The sequence below is a fragment of the Amblyomma maculatum genome, chromosome 8 (assembly GCF_055883805.1).
Source record: "Amblyomma maculatum isolate TAMU_Amacu chromosome 8, ASM5588380v1, whole genome shotgun sequence".
Lineage (NCBI taxonomy): Eukaryota > Metazoa > Arthropoda > Arachnida > Ixodida > Ixodidae > Amblyomma > Amblyomma maculatum.
In genome coordinates this window covers 81,546,596-81,566,985 of record NC_139351.1, presented here as the reverse complement: position 1 = coordinate 81,566,985, position 20,390 = coordinate 81,546,596, and the positions used below count along the sequence as shown (strand labels likewise).

General features: G+C 46.0%; 1 protein-coding gene across 1 annotated transcript in view; it reads left to right on the top strand.

The window, feature by feature from the left end:
- LOC146181616 (MAM and LDL-receptor class A domain-containing protein 1-like) overlaps window positions 1-20,390 on the top strand; it is a 56,949-nt gene extending 36,559 nt beyond the window's left edge. The window contains exons 9-19 of the mRNA XM_084575522.1: window positions 2,870-3,057; window positions 5,209-5,293; window positions 5,419-5,448; window positions 6,967-7,107; window positions 11,480-11,799; window positions 12,227-12,311; window positions 13,063-13,092; window positions 13,555-13,728; window positions 14,317-14,645; window positions 18,993-19,068; window positions 20,251-20,390. Coding sequence (XP_084431648.1) covers window positions 2,870-3,057; window positions 5,209-5,293; window positions 5,419-5,448; window positions 6,967-7,107; window positions 11,480-11,799; window positions 12,227-12,311; window positions 13,063-13,092; window positions 13,555-13,728; window positions 14,317-14,645; window positions 18,993-19,068; window positions 20,251-20,297 — 1,505 coding nt within the window. The 3' untranslated portion in view covers window positions 20,298-20,390. The remainder of the gene's footprint in view (window positions 1-2,869; window positions 3,058-5,208; window positions 5,294-5,418; window positions 5,449-6,966; window positions 7,108-11,479; window positions 11,800-12,226; window positions 12,312-13,062; window positions 13,093-13,554; window positions 13,729-14,316; window positions 14,646-18,992; window positions 19,069-20,250) is intronic.

The following is a 20,390-nucleotide window of genomic DNA, read 5'->3' as shown; positions in this document are numbered from 1 at the left end:
GCTACACGGAAAAACATGCGTCAAGTTAGAAGTATCCTGTGTTCTTACTTAGGAGCTGCTGCTACGGCATTATATTAGTACTGAATAACTACTGTAACGTGTTACAGTTTTTATCGTCGTCATCATCGTAGCAATCATGATTGTTGTCATGAGAGCTGCTGAGGTTTCAGCTGGGCCAGCACCCATGGTTTCCAGTTTGTCGGCTGCCTATTTCAGGAGGCATTCATTCAATCAAGCTTCAATCTTCCCATTAAGCTATGCACATACAGACTGCCTACAAGGGCGACAGACTCGACGCTAGGCCACAAGCCAGCCTGCAAGCATTTTTACTGGCAGTAGTGCAAACTGCAACTGCTGAAGCGGAATACGTAGTTTTCTTTTGAACTGTTTCATTTTACTACCATGTGATTTTCAGCAGAAACTTTGACTCCTCCTAAACTGAACCAACGCGTTTCCTGGTTTATGTTGCTAATAAACTGGTAACGACCACAGAACTATCTCGGAATTAACCGCTGAGTTCCAATATAACTGCAAGGAAAACATATTATAATTTAAGCTTATAATAATATTTCTCATAGTTATGAGAAATGAATGCAGGAATATTTCTGCGCAGTTAATTGTAGATATGCCGAATGGTTTTTTACCTCATACATTTGTTTTTTAATCTAGCGGTAGGTTAGTTTTGTGCAGTCCGTGAAGTGGGTCGCATAGCAAGGAAGGAAGCCATCACCTGCATGATAGAGATTAATTATTACACGATGCTAATGAACTTCACTTGCACCTAATGAAACCCTTATTTAGTGGAAAGCCTTGCGTCTCATGCAACGAAGAACATGTTGCCAGAAATGGTGGTGCCGATAGACACGTGACAGCCTCGTGACGTTAAGTAAAAAATAGTTACGATGAATAGGTATGAAGTTGATGACGGTGTAGTGTGTCGTATAATAATAATAATAAATTGGTTCACAGGAAGGGAAAGGCGCTGTAACTGTCACACTTGCCTTGTTGACACCCGAACCGCGCCTTAAGGGAGGGGAGGAAGGTGGGAGTGAAAGTGGAAAGAGAGAAAGAGGAGCCGTAGTGGAGGGCTACGGAGTAATTTCGGCCACCTGGGGATCTTTAACGTGCGCTGACATCGCACAGCACACGGACGCCACTTCGTTTAGAAGACCGGACTTCCCTTCGTGCTTCGCTGCTCGCTCCACATCTGTCGTGGCCCGCTGACGTCACAGTTGTCATAGTGACGCCATTTTGTTTGCAACGCACCTCTAACGTACCTACATGTGACGCCGGGTTTGATCTTCCTCGTTTCAAAATTGCTAAGCAACCAGTTTTTATGCGGCCTTCCGGGCAGTTTCATACCATTCCGCTGTTTAATTGGCACGCGTCTTCTAGTCTAGTTAGCGACAGGTAGTTGAACCGACATATCTGCCTCCAACTGCATGCCCTATAGTCACCTCGCTACACAACGTGACTGCGCAGAGGGCGTTTTCAAATTAGGAGGAGGAGGGAAGGATAGGGTGCTGCCACGGAATCAAACAGCACAGAAAGCACCAAACGAGCGGTCGCGTTGTGACGTGCACCACAGGAGGAAGCGTGAGAATCGGGCTTTTCTACTCGTAGAAGATCCTAAGTGTCCCGGTTTTTATTTTTAAGGCGAAATCCTTTAATGGTTCATACTTCGAAATGACCAGTGCGAAACAGACGGAGAGAAAAGCAGAAACACTGACACTCTTGTCTCCGTCTGTTTTCGCATGCGAATCATGTCCCACCAACTCGCCCAGTCGGCAATTTTGATTGGCACATACTGTCGGCGTCCGTCCAGTCACAATATAGCTGTCAATCAAATGACGTCCTGATGACGTCATCAGAAAAATAGAAATTATAGGGGCATTTGTTTAACCTACACCAGCTACACCAGTGTAGGAAATTTCCTATACCTACAATAGATTTTTTTCTGCACTCGTGTAGCTGGTGTAGGTTAAACAAATTGCCCTTTTGTCTCCACCGGGAATCGAACCTCCATCACCCAGCAGAGCGCTTTAACCAACTACGCCACGCCCGGGATCATGGAAAGCATATCATACTTCTGCTTGTCTACCGTGAGGATGACAGTAGTGATCCCAATGAAGCTGCAGTTATGATAATTACAATGATGAGAGTAGCGATGATAATGACGGTGCATTGACTTGATAATGAGAGAAAACGTGATGCGCCTTGTGTAGCAGCAACGCTCAGCCTTTCTCATTTCTGCAGTGTAGATTCAACAGTGCTCTCGGGATTTTTATTATTATTATTTTACAGCACAATATAATTTCGTGAAAGTAATCATAAGTGGCAGTCGCGCATATTCGAGACGTAAAAAATATTTCTTTGTGCCGGGTAGAATGAACTGTTCGGCTCATAAGGCAAAGCGTAGCCGCAAGTTTCGCGCCCCATATCGCCCTGTGTCATTGTGTTCCGCACTAACTGTGTTGTGCTATATTTGCTCGTCTCAAGAGACATGCGTCAGGGTGGTTTTCAGCAGCACAAAATAAATTGCCCTGTTTCTGTGCGTTATTTTTTTCTATCGTGAGCCGAATCAGCAACTGCAAATAATATTAAATCAGGAAAAATACTGCTAAATATCACGATGACATCTGGTACCTATATTACTGCTCCCCCACCCCTCCCTCCTGTCATGACCGATTCCAATATATCGCGACACACAGGTTATAATGAAGAAACTTCATTGATTGATCCTTCGAGTTCATTGTAGCAAACTGATGCTTTATATGCGGCCCAAGCTTTCTACACAATGCGAACAAAAAGAGCAGTTCATGACATTTCTCCCGCCTGTCCTGGACCCGATCTATGACCTCGTTTTCAGGTGCTAACCTGCCCATGTGCATGCGATTCGCGACGCACATGTTCGGCAACGGCATCGGTACCCTGCGAGTACTGCAGCACGCCGAAGGAGCCGAGACCCCACCGCGCACCATCTGGGAGATATCGGGCGAGGCCGGAAACAGCTGGTACACCGCCCAGGTCCAGGTGGCCACCACCGAGCCTTTCACGGTACGAGCCTCGCCTCCAGCTCCTTTTCTCCTGCCCGAGGTTTCTTGCTTCAGGACTGTACAAAGTTAAGAGAGCACCAAGATCATAGCACATCGATTGTGTTAAGAATCAAACATCTCCCGCGCCTTTTTCGTGGATTTTTCAACAGACACTAAGCATAAATTAAAGATTTCTCTTATTTATTCATCACCGTATTCCGAAAACGGAGATTTTGTGTGCTGCAGCGGAAGAAAGCTATTAAATGCATGAATCGTCATCACTGGAACTTTTCGCGATCACAAGTACTGCGGTTATGCAAGCTTTTTATTTATGTTTTTGATGCGAATCTTTGAGTCTAGGCCATACTGCTTTGTAATTTAAAGCCATTATCACGGAATACTTTTCTGGATTGGGATCACGAGTTTTCATCGAATAGAGGGAACACATATATCCCGTTCTCATCAGGACGAAGAAGTCCACATCCTGAGCCCACTCGCATTGCGTACCCGCTAACAAACCCACTTCCAGAGGATCGGACATTACTAACAACTAATTCAGTAAGACATTTCCTCGGTGTGTCCCTTTAATACGACGGTTGTGCCAAAAGTAGTGGAAAGGTTGGCTTAAGTTCCCTCTAAATTGGCATACCTATTTCAAATACCACATGCGTGTAGAGTAACCTTTCCTTTATAATAAGCATAGATAACAACCCCTTTTTACTGTAGGTAATTAATTACTTCGAAAGGTGGAACGGGATATTATACGTATTTTCATCAAGGAAGGATACAGTCTATCTGAGATCCACAGAAGTGTCACGCTAAATACTGCTAAATAAATGGTGTGACGCTATTTCGTGCAGTGTTTACTAGTTTCTGGGCCATCAAGATAACTCCATGTTCCGTCACCCACCACCAGGTCGCAAAAAAATGTTCTCGCTGAGTTCAAATGCTTCCAGCAGATCACAACAGACTTCCATTCTTCTCTCGTTCAAATCTGTTAACTGCAGAGGTACCTGGCCCAGTTTGCCCACACTTTCCGATAGCCTGTCTTTCGCCACCTTCTGTGTGTCATTGTGGTCACAATAGTTCCACAGCAAGCTTATGGATTATGATTCGTTTACCAGTGCGAATCAATTCATCCAGTCGCTGACGTATCGTCAAACGTTCAGTAGTCTACTGTGGATCCCGGACAGCATGCATCTTTGCTTTGCCGAACCTTTCTAAAAGCCCGTTGCTATCCTTGGAATTCAGTATTACCTGCAGTAAAACATAATGGTTTGAATTAATATAAGAGGGTTACTCTACATGGGTGTAGAATGTTTATGACATAGGTCAGCTGACGAGAACGTTGTGCCACCTTTTGTATTGCTTTTGGTACAAACCTCCTGTAGAATGATACGATTGGCAAATTCTCTCACAATAGAGGAAATAACTCCGCTCTTCCGAAGACACCGTAGGAAACTTCCCATGATTTTAATTACAGTCAAACAGTTGATCACCGATTAGGGCACCATAGTTGCCGGTGTGTTCTCTTTTTAAAAGCAGAAATTTTTACTTCTCGCGTTTGGTGATTTCTGTCGGTATGTAGGTAGCTCCGAATTTAAGATGACGGATGTATCACGCGACTAACAAGAGCTTCAATTAGAAATTTCTCTAAGTCCTAAGCAGTGTTCATCATGGTGGTTTGCCACCCTAACAATGCAGGATAACGCCCACCCTAAGGTTCGCCCTATGTCACGTATTGCCAGCCATGATGGCGGCCAAACCTGCGGATTGAAAAGGCGGTGCTACAGAGGCTATTGCGATAACACTCTTTCGTTCTATCACTAGATTCAAGCCATGCTTAAACGGCCATAATTTTTTCTTTCTTTCATCACTGCGGATGCAAGTTTTCTTTTGCATAAGCAGTTCTCGTCTAACATTTGGCGACATGTGCTTCTTGCTAGGGCGCAGATATCTGCTGCTTTGTGGATGATGCGCTTACACCACTGAATGGCCCAAGTGCAACTACAGCAGCTTTCAGTTCTTGAACAGGGAATTTGAGTGCTATTTTAAGCGCTCGCTAGCCACAACTCATATAAGAGTTTATATATGTGCCGTGCATTTGCTGGCACACAAACAGCCCTGTTCGTCGCAAGACGTACTAATGCTTGCTTCGCCCAAAAATGCGCAGCTCATTCTGGAGGCAACGGTGGGAGCCAACTCCCTGGGTAACATCGCTATCGACAACATATCCTTCAGAGTAGGAACGTGTCCAAGTGAGTACGCCGTCAAACCCGAACGCATGCAGCAACGATTCGTGCCCATTTAAAGAAAATGGCGGACGAATATTCATGCTGGTGGTGAGCTTGACAGTTCCCTTTCCTGTCTTTTGTCATTGCAGTATCTCCGCAGACAGCTGCACGAAACTCAGGTAAGTTGAGTCCATGCATGCTGGAAACTCAGCATCGCGCATCCCAATTGAAGCTTGCTTAATTGTTCACTCTGATGAGGAGCATAAGTGAAAGCTACCTGTGTACGTAGGAGATTTTCTTAAGCGAACGAGTAACACTACGCGAAAAACGGGACTGGAGGAACACACGGGCGCAAACTTCCAACTAGGTTTATTCACAAAACAGCTGGCTCACAAAGCCTCTCAACAAAACAAGAAAGGCACTATTACAAAAACGCTCGACATAGTGACAACAACACGTTATGGCAGGATCAAAGTGGCTGTGGAACCCGAACATGCCCTTCAGGATACTCAATCCCTTCTCTCGATAGCGATACTGACAGCGAACTGACGTAGTCATCACCCCTTTTGGTAATCAGGAAGGTCTCGATGGCCTGATGACCTCTCTTCCAGTCTTGTCCCGTGCCCTAACGAGGAAAGTGGTTTTATCCAGATAGGGGTCGCATGCATATATAGCCTGTTTTAATGTCGTAACCAAAGTATATGTTGTACAGACGCCAAGTCGATGACTGTCCTTCCTCAAATGCCAAGCCGGTGGCGTGAGGCTTTGTCAAGCTGTCCTTGTGGCAGCTTTTTTTTTTTTTTCACGCCTCCTGTATCATGCACACTGTACTTGGTGCAAATCAACTTCAATTCAATTCAATCCGCTGCTTCTGCAATGCAGTGGTAAATTGCTACCTATTCGTTCGCATAGACCTATTGTGTTCAAGAGCCCGCTCATTGAAGCACCGGCCTGCTTCAAGCGGGCCCTTGAACACAATAGGTTTATGCAAATCGGTACAGGTAGCAATTTACCGCTACATCGCAGAATCTGCGGATGCGACCCCTATTTAGATAAAACCGACGTATACCCGGCCGCAAGGTAGTAGTATCTGATAGATAACCCCGGGCAGGCACACCTGGTGAGCTTGTTGTGATGGTTTATGCCGCATGTGCTGTGCTCCGTATTTCTTCGTTCTTTTTCTCTTGAAAGTAAGGGACAAACTTTTTTCAGGTTTACAGGTGCCGAAAATACAACACATATCCCATATCTGCCTGCAACTTTCTTGATATTATGAGAAGGACAAAGATAATACGGCATGGCAAATGTAGGAATTCTATCTGTGCATCGTACTTTCCTTTCAATGTTTTTTTTTTTTAACTTCTGAAAAAGGCCTTCACATGAACTAAGAATTAAGTGCTGAGGGTAGCATATGGACTCGAGATTTTCTTTCTTCAGAACCTGCGTAATTTCATTGTAATCCTGATTTGAGGGAAATGTAACCTGTGAGCAATGTATCCTTCCCTAAGAAAAAGAAAAGACAACTCATGAGAGTTATAACGCTTATTGCTCGTTATATTTACTCAGTCATGCGACAGGTACTTGCAAGCTCTAAATGCCATCAAACTGAAATTATTTGAAACAAATCTGTTCCATCTGCGCGGAGTTTGAGTAGTGTACACGCTCGCACGCGGTCTAACGCGGCACGATGGGCGCAGGCGACTGCAACTTCGAGGAAGACACGTGCGGTTGGACGAACCCTCACCCGGCCGACGGGTTGGACGACCTTGATTGGACGCGCCAGTACAGTTACGGCGTCAACGGACCGCCCGCCGACCACACCAAACGAAAGCCAGACGGTGAGGGCAGCTGCCGCTGAACCGCCCACACTAAAATGCTTCAAAACACAAACTAAGGACTGTCTACAGGAATTTTCCTAGGAAGAAACACTGCCTGTCGGTAGTGAAATGAATTTTTCGCTAGTGCATGGCAGTCCATCGAATGCCAAGAGACTGTGTAGAGTGTGTATAACGAAGTTTTTAAAGCGAAAGCCTTTAATAGCTCATGCTGTCGTGGACAAAGTGTGAATGCGTCCCTGCCATCTGCTATGCCACACTTAAACGCGCACCAAGAAACGCCACTCGACAGGAGCGATGGTGTACCATCCAAACTCACACTTGCAGGAGAAAGTGTGATAGATACTGCGCTTTTCCTTTCCTGTAAACTAATTATAATTATATGTAGCACTGCAACGAATGTGGACAAGAGGATAACGATGGGAGGCAAATTATAGGATAGGAAGGGTAGGCTTTCACCCTTCTCCTTAAGGGACATCTAAGAGACCTTCTAATTTTGTTAGATTGGATGACTTTGTGGAGACAATAGGTGGTCCGATCTCCTTATTTTCTGGCGACTAGGGATTGATTTCCCCCAACAAGCACCATTTGCTCTAGTCGTTTACCTCAGGTAAAGTCAAGTTTAGCTATCTTTGCAAAATAGCCAGTACAGCCAAATCACGGCGCAATTGACCACCTAAAAAGCAGAGTAAAAATAGCACTCATCTGCGTGCTTCTTGCTGCGAAAAACATTGAGCCGGCCGTTACAGAGAAAGAAACACCGTATTTACACTCTTGTTTTTGTTCGACAATCATACAGCGTCACGGACGAAGCGATGAAGATAGTAAAAAACTGCCATTGAAAGACGGTTGGATTTTGTTGTTCATCTAAACTCTGTGTGCGGTGTTCTACGTTGCCCAACTCCTCTTTACCTTCTTCCAGTGCACCTTATCCTCTTTAATTTGATTGGGATATCGACAAGTCGCCAAAGTTCTCTAACTTTCGGATGGTTATCCTTTACCATTCTTCCTGAAAAACCAACGAGACGGCTTCCTGACCGAAATTATTCATTAAACATTAAGAGGACGCTTATGATTCGCCCTAAATGTAGACGCAAGAGCGCCTTTGAAACACCTTTTCATTCCACGATTTTTATTTTTGTTTAAATTGTTTGTGTTTTTTTTTTATTATTAATACTATAACATGAGTGCAAATCCCAAACACACGTTGGGAAGTCTTACGCACCACAATGCGTCCACAAGGTGCCCTTCTAACACTACTGGTCCCAACTATTACAATGTCCAAAAAGACTTCGTGACTTATGCATTGCGAGCCCGCCTGGCAATTGGAGGTCATGCTTTCGAACCCCAAAGAGACAAAGTAACGTTATTGACTACTTGTAATTTTCGAAATACCCGCATTGGTGGAATCTCCTCGCCAATGTTGTTTTCATCTGGATCCTTCTCCGATTATCTTAATTTGCATACAGAGTGTTTGAAATTCCCACTATAGGCCATGTAGTTGTGACGTCACGATCCTGTCGACCAATCAGGATTTTTCCCGACAGCCATCTGTCGGTGTCACCGACGTTTTCGGAGGAACGACCTATATTTGCTATCGCGTAAAATTGTCCGATGAGGAAGGATTGCTGGAAGCCTGCTCATCATTGGTTAAAAAAATGTTCTGATCCGGCGTATCGGTGTTTTCTCTGGTTCGCTTATTCTGGGTGGCACTTGGTCTGACTTGACGGTCTCGTGGTACGGCGAGACGGTTCTACATGCGAATTATCTGGCCTCTTTCGCTCCTATAGCTCTCTGCTTGCTTCTACCTTCCCCGTACGGGTTTTAAGCGGTTATCTTTACCTACCTCTCAGTTAGGAACGACTACTTGTTTCCATATTGTCCAATCGGGTGCTGATGATTCCAACCCATCTCAGCAAACCGTTCCTTCTCCGTCGCTTGTTGCTCGGTGTTGCGCGCTCGTTTGGCTAATTGAATCCGTGTAATCGCTTTGAATGATTATCCAAACGAAGGAAAAAATTATTGAATTAGTCCCTGGGCAGAGAACCACGTTCCGCGACGTCAATGGCTCCGCCTCGCCCGCGGACGGCACATCGTTTGCAGACCAAACAAATTGCGCGCAGATTTCTGAAAGCAGACCACTCCATTAGCTTTCTGCTACACTTCAAAGTACCGACTCATGCGCGACCGCACTAAGAAAACACAGGACTCGCCCCGACTGCCGAGAGGACAAGGTAACGTCGTGTCCTCTGTAAGACACGAACAAGGCACAACACGGTAACAGTTTTCCGTGTACTCTCTTGTTCGTGTCTTCCATCCTTCGCGTTCACAATTTTTATGTGCACACCATCGGCATCTCTCGCCGTCCGGCATATGCAGGCGAGCTGCTGCCGCCCGCGGATATAGCGCCAGCAGTGACGTCGGGCGACAATTTTCTACGTCCGCGGACAGAATCAGTGAGTTTGTCCGTCATGCGGATCGGGCTTTATCACTTGTACATTGGTACGAAAGGCGTGCCAGCCCATCTTGGGTAGATTCAGTCTTTTCTCGCGCGATGTCCGTTCTCATCGTTTCCCCATGGGCGCACCGGCTTCAAAGGCCGTGAGTATAGTCAATTCTTGTGAAACTGCCGGCGGTAGCTACTCATCGCGAGAAGTGACAAAAGGTTTTTCCTTCTTTCTATAAGCACGGGAGTTAGCTTATAATTTTGTGCGCATGGCACAACCATGGACTCCACGCTGTGTCATACTCAAGACCGACTGAAATACAGACCTTCACAGATAGCACTGCTCCAGCGCGCACCTTCTAGTTCATAGCCTTCGCCGCTAGGGGAAGAACACTACAGGCAGCCTGGCGCTACTGTGAACCTGTTGATGTGTCATTTTTCTTCGTCGTTATAGTTTATCTGTCCATGCTGTAATGCACAAGCACCTGTTCTGCGCATGCTCAGCGGGTAACTGCAGTGCCGTCGCACAAAGCAGAATCGCGATATGTCCTCTGGCGAGAGAAAAACGTCATAATAATAAACACTCTTCTCTAAAATACAAGAGGGAAAATTTTTGAAGTATAACTCGGGCAAAGATCTTCTTTTTTTAGAATTTGGGTACAGTTTGTTTAAATTAATTTATGATTTGATTATGATGAAAATGGCAGACGAACAGGTTAACTGAGCGCCCTCAGCGGCGAGAAAGATGACGAAAGTTGGCGCACGCGGTCCCATACGACTGTTTTTTGTGCAGGTCTGTATTTCAGTCGGTCTTGGTCACACTATTGCATAATAGTTGCTGTATATTACGGAATACGTTCTTGAAACCTCGCTTATGTGAGCGATGTGTAGTTCTAACGTGTCCGACTTTTGATGTGAATATTGGGCACTCGCATCTGACAACAAATAAGCGACACTTTTCATCAAGTACGCAGCACACGATGCTACGTCAAGGATGGGAGGAACGACGCTAGCAAGCACTGGTCTAAAACCGGCCACTTTTCTAATGCATTTCTAAAAAACTGCTATGTGAAGACATCTCCATTACGGAAGAACTACTGGTTATCATCCACATTAAGCAGCCATACCATACTCCGTAGTGATTATGGCTGACCTAGTGTAGGCGCTAACGAGTCATTGCTTCCTAATTGAAACAGTCGCTTTATTCGCGACGGTTCGACATATTGTTACAGGCATTTTTGTTGATTTCACTCAAGCTTTTGATTAGAATAGTAATAAAATTTTGTTTGAAAAACTGAATCATTATGGAATACGTGGACTTGTTTTGACACTGTTGAAGAGCTACCTGTCAAATAGGTTTCATTATGTTGAAACGAATAGAATCGCTTCTAGCAGAAAGCGTATAGTCTCTGGGGTGCCACAAGGTAGTATTTTAGGTCCTGTCTTATTTAATTTATATATTAATGATATTGTACACATTTGTTCAGACATTAAGTTCATTATATAGGCCGATGATACAAGTGCCTTGGTATCATCCCTTTCTGAAGCTGAAGGAATTCTTAAAGTGAACAGTTTTTTGCGTAAATTAGACTCCTAGAGTTGTAACAATAAATTGAAAATTAACGCGAACAAAACAAAAGTAGTTCTTTTTCGACCAAAAGGAAAACAAGTTTCGTTACAGGAAAACATAATATTTAGATCCGAACCGATTGACATGCAAACAAATAGAATCGGCACGCAAACAAATAGAATTGGCACGCAAACAAATAGAATCGCAGGTTTACAACAGTCATAGATGACTGCAGATATGACACAACGGACAACAGTGAAGTTAACATTGGGGGTCTCTATGTAACCTATTTCAAATGCACCAACCACCCCGACCGCAAGCTTTACGACTCTTCATATTACGCGTACGACCACTCGCAGGCTACTACATGAACCTGGCCAGCTCGAGCCACCTCCCCCAGCGGGGTGGCTCCAAGGCGTGGCTGGTGAGCCCTAAGCTTGGCCCGGACACGACGCTGCCTCGATGCATCTCCTTCGCCTACTACATGTTCGAGCGCACCATCGACCCAGCAGGGCCCAGCCTGGGCTCCCTGCGCGTGCACGTCCTTCGCGACGCGGCGCCGGGCCTCTTCTCTCTGCAGACAGTGTGGCGACTCAACAACCACCAGGGACACCGATGGATGGTCGCCCGCTGCCCCATCAAACTACCCGACGGAAACCCAATAGGAGAGCCGTACCAGGTGAGGGGATATGCGATGGTGACAAACTTCTTCCCAAAGAGAACGGCGGAGTGCATTGAAGCAGCGATATTGGATTTTGAAGACGAGGCCATGTAGTGAGAGCTCCTCTGTGACCAAACATTAACGTACTCTTTGGAACAGCTTCGATGCAAGCGTTTTTTCTCAGAACAGATAGAAAGCGCGATGCTGAAAACTCTGCCAACGCGCAAAGGTTATTGGCGTGGCCGTGAGCTCAGTTTCAGGCCAACTGAGTTAAGACGAAGAAAATGGGGAATGCAGGAGGAGCTCCTCACTACAAATAGTGATAAGCCAATCGAAGAACTATGGACTGGAATTACGCGAGAAAAAGAAGACGGGAAAATATTATATATTTCCTCGAGACAACAAACCACTGAGTTATATGGTTGGTCTGGTGAATGTCGTGCAGGTTGTTCTGGAAGGCATCTGGGGCCACGGCAGGGTCGGCTACGTGGCGGTGGACGATGTCAGCTTCTTCGACGGTGACTGCAACAGTTGAGTCGTGTGGAGCAAGTTTTCTAGTCGCTATATCACGCGCAATGCAGAGAAACTGGACTGAAAAGCGGAACATACACGCAAGTGCCTGTGTGTGTGTGTGGGGGGGGGGGGGGTGAATTAGGAAAAGAGTGGAAGAGTATGAAATATACTAATCCTGCTCATCCTCACAGTATCAAGTACCACACCGGCGCACCCGCGTCACTCATGCTTGCGGCCATCATTTTAGACGGCATCTGCCGGCACAATTTGTTGTTCATAATTTCCTGCACGTGTACAGAAGGCCCAGCTTACCACAGCATAGGTGTACCGGCCGAGAAATAGTAGAGGTGGTGCAGAAAATAAAGCAGGAGGTTCATAGCTGTCACTAATTCACACTGCAGAATGAAAAATGCTCACATTTTTTGTACTTTCAAATTTGGATGTTTTAAATAAACGCGATTAAACCTACGTGCAGAAAATGAAGGCAATCATGCAAATGTATTGGCAGCTAGCCATGAACGCCTTTATTTTTTATCGCACACTCAGTGCACATATGTATACATGTTCAATCAGTTCTTTCTCACGCATTACTGTAGAATCTGCGGTATATTTCGCGAATACAACAAGAACTATTTTCTTTTCTATAGAAGTATTTGTTATTTGAACAGTATAGTTTCTTAACATCAACGAAAGTCAACTGCAATATTTCCAGCCTCTGTCGGGCAGCAACATATTCCCCTCAAACACATACTGTTTCTTTCTTTCTAGCTTTTCCTGAAAAGTCCAAGGCCATTCCAGGTAAGCATTGTTATTGATATTATTTTTCTTATTATTCGCTAAGCCCTTGTTTCGTTTATAAAAGCTGCAAGCTAGTTTTTGCAAGCATTGTGCCTGTTTTGCGACTGTGTTTTTGGTGCTCAAAATGCCGTTTTCATTTCTACATATGTATTATATATGCCACTTGAGCCTCACCTTCTCCTGCCGTAGAGCATGAAGTTTAGCTACTGGGCAGCAGGCACAATATACTGATGTCGAGAAACCAACAGGTCGGAGCGCAATATTGCGGGGCCGCTATCGCAAAGCCCATTGCATTGAGAACCCTAACGCCTGGACCTTTACGCCAGTGCAAAGCAGACGTACTTACTCCTGAGTAAGACGCATGATATCCAAAGCGACTGAGCTGATACCAGGGCTTAGCGGATTTTGCGGAATATGCTGCATTTGCGCTCGAGTCCCATGATCATTGGTTCCTTATCTCAGGCGAGTGCTCGTTCGAGCGGGACATGTGCGGCTGGACCAACTACACGGACGCCGGGCCGACCACCAACCTGGTGGGTCGTGTGGGGTCGGCGCCCAGAGACTCACTCACCTGGCGCCTGGCGTCGGTGGTCAGCCGACCGGCCAACCTCCAGGATCATACCTACCGGGCGCCCAGTGAGTATACAGCTGCTGTGAAAGCCTTACTCGCAAGCAGAATTCCCTCATCCGTCATTGTGCCACGCGTGAAACTCCAAACCGGAATTGGGTCATAATGAGGGGCCAATCTCTGAAGGATTTATTTATGGATTATAATAGTTCCTATTTTTGCATTTCTATTAATCCGATGTCCTCACCTATCGCAAATTCAATCGCATAAGTGTATAATTTTTTTTTCTTAAATAATCGTGTCTTTTTTTCAAGGAATAAATTCTTTATGAAAAACAGTGTCGACATAGCATTTTCTTTTACACAAATTTTTGGGAACCCCTAACCGTTTTCTTGAGTCTCGGGAGTTTTGTACATTCATTTGCAAACTGTTCTTTGTGTCAACTTTCAAACATTTTCAAATAAAAACGGAGAGAAGGTTTTATTCCTGCAAGGGCTCTACAGAGTCTGTAATAGCCAATCCTCACTGATCGTGCACAAGAAGAAATTAGAAAATGTTTGGGCCAAGTAGAAAAGGGATCAATAGAAAATGGCGCCAGTAAACCATCCGCGCCTCTGACTCACGACTGCTCTGCCCTCTGTCCCCAACCCTCGTAGCGGGCTACATCTTCTTCGACATCTTCAACCAGAACTCGGTGCAGAACCCTGTGCTGCGTAGCGCGCCCATCCCGGCACTCGAGGGCCAGACCGAACGCTGCCTCAGCTTCTGGTTCGCCCCATTCGGCCGCGGAGAGTCGTCGACGTTGAGCGTGTTCCAGGCGCCCGAAGCGCCGCCAGCGGATGACGCCCCGCCTGCCGGCACCAACGGCGGTGCCGCAGCTACACCCCGCACTCTGCTGTGGCGCCTGTCGACGCGCCGCATGGACACGAGCAGGCCCGACTGGCGATACGGACAGGTCAAAGTGCAGGCCGAGGCGCCATTCAAGGTCAGTACCAAGAGGGAAATTCGGAGAGCCCTCGAAAACGGGGGAATGCTCACAACGCACCTCGCGGTGGCAAGGTGTGCACCCAGGGTAAAATATTTCGCAAAATAGATTTAACAAAACTATTTTGACGGAACTTCTTACAAGCTTGGAATAAACGTATGCAGCCAAACTCAGTCTCCAAATTGATGTCTAATCTTCAATTTAGAAGCAACAAGAAATTATCTTCCCCAAAGCAAGCCATTGTTAGATTTTTTTGCAGTGGGTGTTACATTGCCAGTGACGTTGCAGAGTGCTAACTTAGGGTTCTTCATACTCTTTGAAAGCGCTGGTCTAAAGGTTACATTGTGCAGACACATTAGGAAATGTGCATTAAAATACAATATGGCGTATTTTACAGTTCATCATAAGAATAACAACGAACTGCGCTCCTCGTCACTACTGTTCATCTCCCGCCGGCGCTAAAATATAGAAGGAACAGTAGACCAACACACCACGGACCCATGTGTGCCATCTCTCACGCCCACCAAAATAAAAATGTTCATTGTGTGCCCAATAACTAAAGAATATATACCAGTCAGTGTTTTCGGTCAGCAGTGGAGAATTTCCGATTTTCGTATTCACTGTGGATAATTCTCCTCGTGGAGACTAACTAACTAGGTTTCCACAAGGTGTCGCCTGTAGAACAACTCTGCGTATTTTCTCGCATAAAGTAGTGCATACTGCTGAACTTGGGACTTTCTATAAGCTGTCAGAATCTGTGATGCCATCAGCGGTGATGGCTGCTACGCTTTCTTAAGGAAAATAACGAGGAAAGCTTAAACGCATGCCGCGGACAGGACCCACCGGTAAAGCAATCGGACTAGCGCGTCGCAGCACGCAGCCACCAACCGGTGGTAAGCAGCCACGTTAGGAAACGCATGAAACGAATCAGCATCTATCGCAAGTTGCACAAGAGAGCTACGCAGTTTGAAGTCCGGGTTGAAGTCTCTACACAGTCACAAATATATGCGAGAATTTTTAGAGTGTTGACTCTCTTCTTCCATTTTGGCTTACCATCTCTGTGAAGACTGTTCTCAGCCACAAGCAAGCACAACAATACTCCAGCCACTCGAAAAAAATTGCAACTAAATGAACAATTCATCGGGTGCTCCTGAAATCCGACATTTGTCCTTTAGGTTTCTTTATTCAGCAATAGAAGCGACAACGACCATAAAGCGGAGCGAGAACATCGCGCGGAAGTTCCGTCGCAGAAACAGCGCGCTTCTGATCACTACCAGAGAAAGCATCGTGTATCCCGAGCTGCAGACTTTGGTGGAAGTTCCAGTGATCTTGGTACACCGCAAGGAACTGCACGCGATCGCCTCCATACTCGGCGTCAGGGCCCTGGGATGCGCGTGCTGGCCTACTCCTTCAGCCGCGAAGACCTCGAACGGGGATCTAAGAAACTGCGCATCTACATCACCTCCACGGGTGCCAAGATGGCAGAGCACCAGAGCGGTGGCGATGCTAAGCACGCTGCTGACATCGGCGACAAAGCAACAATAGTCCGCTTGTCTCCTTTTGAAGCACCATCGACATTGGCTTCATGTTATGGGGGAGTGGGCCTTCGAGTGGTGGCCACAGGCGAAGTATCCGTTGGGATAAGCAGCAGAAGCACGTCCTTTGTGGCTGCAAGACACGAGGCGCCCGGTGCAAGCCCAAGGGTGCGTCGGCTGTGTAGAGCACAGAAGCCGCTCACGTGAACTAGCTCACTCCGAGGATCCTTTCTTGCAGGTTCCGTTTACTATAACGGGGAGACTTTCCAATGATGAGGGGCGGTTGAGAATCTTTATGTTGTGTAATGGAGTTTTTTGGGGGGAGTGGCGCTGAGTATTCAGAAAAGTGCGGAACCGAGATTGCTGCTACACTTGATGGCATCAAGAAATTTCAATGAAGGTTTTCACTAATTTGTCTTTGTGTTTAAGTTACCCTTCTCATCGTAGCAAGATGTCCTAGTATAATACATGAAAACCGCGTGTAGTCTGTTTGTTGGGGCTCTTTTATCGCTGTTTTATTGTTATTACATCGTTCACGCTTGCCCCGTGTTCCTTGTGCTCCGCTCTCCGTCTTACATACAAAGCCGATTTCGCTTTTAGTACGCTTCCTCATCATTTTTAATTCGTTCAGATTTGTAGTACTTGAAATATCTATATATAGTCTATCCACCTGTCTACCTTGGAATAATCATCTGTGAAATTTTTCCTGAATTTAAAATGCATTAAATTATTATTCCACTTATATACAATTAACATGCAAATTAATTAACTCGCGACCCTACTTGAAGCCGTCACGATGACAGTAGTAAATTACCATACAAACTAATCAGACTGCGCGCCGTTAAAGAGGCTATATAAATATTTATTTCACCATCTCAACACAATGTGACGATTCGTGAAAACATCGAGAAGCGCACCATGTCTGATCGCGGAGCTTCGGAGATTCGCTTTTAGACTATTTGCACAACCTCACGGCAAAGCGAGCGTGATTTCTGCACAGCGTGCCACTTTCTGAATAATTCGTAAAGGCCGGCCCTTTACACAAGGAAAAGCCTATGATCCGGTCCAATGAAAACCATTATCTGCCTTCAAGAGTGCATAGACTGCATTGCCATCAACATCATAGCACGTCAGGAGCGCCTACTCAATGCTGTTCCTGCCCCACGTGGCTCAGACCACATTTGGTTGCAATCCTCGGCAACAACGCAGTTCTAAGAAAGCCCTGAAACAACCCCCGCAGTAAAAGAAAATAATGTGGTTTAACCCTACTAGACCCAGACGAAGCGAAAGCTTCGTTAGGATTGGTTACGCTTCTCATCACACGTCATCATCATCAGTCTCTCTACTATCACCATTATCGACTAAATGAACCATCACTGTCATCGCTACTGCAATCAATACCATTATCACTAACGCTAGGCAGAAAGAATTATGATTTGTTTCCCACGAGCCCGGCGTGGAGTAGTGGTTTGCGCGCTCGACGAGGGATCGGAAGGATAGGGGTTCGATTCTCGGTGGAGACAGCTTTCTGGCAGCAGGGTGTTTGCTCATAGCCACACTTCTAATCAAAGTTCAAATGTGGCTAGACACCATATTGTGGTGCATGGTCCTTGCTTATTGCCCCACTTCGCCCTCTGGCTGAAGGTCAAACGTGAGCGTTTACGTCGCTAACCTTAGCCCGAGGTGGGGACGTCAAGCTTTCGGTTCAATATTACGGCGTTTGCAGTTCAATGTCTATCTGGGCCGGTTTGCATATTGTGGTCTTGCGACATCGTCGTGTCGTTGGCTGAAGTGGATCGACGCTCATCACAGGTGCTGCTTTAAACCGGGGTACCACCGGATAGCGCAACTCAAACATACAGTGGCATTCTTTATGAAAGCAGGATTCGGCCACGCTCGTTGAAGTAACTTGAAAACGAAGCTGCAGACACCCATCAAACAAGGCGCTCCAGTCAATGACGTCGACCGACGGTTGTGACAGCGCGGTTAAGTAGATCTCTCAGTGGCCATCTTGCGGGTCGAAGAGGAAGGCGACTATGCACATAGTCGCCCTGAACGAAAGTCCACAAAAAGTTTCGTAGCTTTTTAAGGCGAAAGCCTGTTTTGTCTGAAGAGCTGCAGAAATGTCCGCAGAAAATATTTGCAGGAAATGTCCGAACGAAATGACTAAAAAAAAGCTGCTTTTTCCGGCAATGGAACCACTATCCTTCCGATCAACAGCCGACCGCGCAAACCACTACTCCAATCCAGGCTCGTGAGAAAACAATCGCAATTCTCCTTTTCTAGCGTGAAGACGATAGTAGCGATGACAGTCACGCTGCAGTTATTGATAATGGTAATGATGGTAGTAGCGATGACAATGACGGTGCATTCAGTTCGTTATGATGATACTAGCGATAGTGATGATTGGATTGGTTGTAAGGCTTTCCCCTTGCTAACGGGTGTACAATAAAAGTCCTAGCCAAGTCCTGACTGTAGCGGTGTCTATCCCGCCGTGGCATCAGTGCAATCAACACCATCTATCTATAACGGCAGGGACGGCAATGAGGATGCAGTAAGTGAAAACAGTCCTGTAAAATGGTTCTCGTCATCTCCGCTCTTAGGCAGACATAAGCGCAGTCTTGTAATTTTTTTTTTTCGTGCCATATTGGCCGCGTGCGATATGTTCCGTAAAGTACGCTGTTGGCCCGAGTGTCATAAATAAAGCGCGAAGGCCACAAAAAATAACAAGATAAAAAGCAACGGGCACGATCATCGCGGTACTCTACGGCAGTGACAATGACTACCCACACGCTGTGATCACTCTTTACAGATCCACTTCGAGGGAGAGGCCACCGATGGAGGGTTCGCGCTGGACGACATCACCATGTACGACGGGAACTGCGAGAGTAGGTTCTTGGTGGCGCCGCTTATTTTACATGTGATTTACAGCGCTATACTATTGATGCCATTACTATATAATTTACATTGCTTCTCTGAGCAACCCAGGCTTTCAGCTATCCAAGAGGGTTTGTTACGAAACGGTTTTTCTATCGTCTGCTTCTTTCGGTACTCTGTCCTGGGCAACCCTCGAATATGATGCCAAAGCTAGCGACTGGCAACACTTCCTCGCTTTCAACTTTAATCCCACAGCTGGCAGCTACTGTTAGATGAAATATTTACATCAATGAATGAAATGAATCGAGAGAAAGAAACCTTTGCGAATAAGTATCCGAAGCTGGCGAGCTCTTGGTGTGAATTCCTTGATCAAATGTAGAGATCTAAAGAAGCTTGCTTTTAAACAATATAGCGTTCTTTCAGAGCCCATGTCAGTCAAAATTCTCGCAAAGGAGCCGACGAGAGTATCCTTCACCTTCAAAACGTTCGTAACGATGGCAACGCGTAAAAAGCCACACAGTGCAGGATTCAAGTCTCTTGCATTCTGCACCTTTGCAAGGACAGTGACCATTGCTGAATATTTCACTTTCTATTTATTGCGTCTTGTTTCGTTCGTGCTCTGCTCAAAAATTAGAATGAAAATTTCCGTGACCTCTTGTGAAGAAATCAGTGGAGAGGAGTCTGTCGCCTCTAAGATCCCGTACAATAATGTTGACCTGCTCGTTCCCGCTACTCGTATAGTTATCTTGAACAGATCAAAAACGTCCTCTCACTGTCACTTCCACTGTATCAGACCTCTTTTCCCCAGGAATAGCTCATTTCATCTTCGGGGAAGAAGCTGGCCGTGTGCAGGGTAACACAGGTTGTCTGGATGTTTACGCTAGAGACGAGGCAGGAAACGCATGACCGACAGCGCATGCGTGAATGGCTGAGCGAGTGATCCTCAGGATGCTGCACAGGCAGCCGTGTGACTGCAGACAACGATCTTGCACGTCCACTTCGCGTTAATAAATTACCTTCATGGTCCTCCATCACGTTTTCTGACTCAGTAACGCCTTTGTAGGTCACGCCTTGCAGGTAACGTGGAGCAGCGATAACGTTCACCCATTTATTTCCAGTAAAAACCCCGTGCTTGTTTTGCTGCGTGCATTAGCACTTTTTGATTGCGACTTCCTTTCCTTCCTACTCCTTAGCTCGGCCACCCACGGCTGTCATCGCCGCAGCGGCCACGGACGTGTGAGTAGTCAAGAGACGCGTGTCCAGTATCATCATCATCAGTCTCCACATCCCGATTACCCTCCTGTTTCTTCAGTAGTTGTAAGAATAAAAGCAT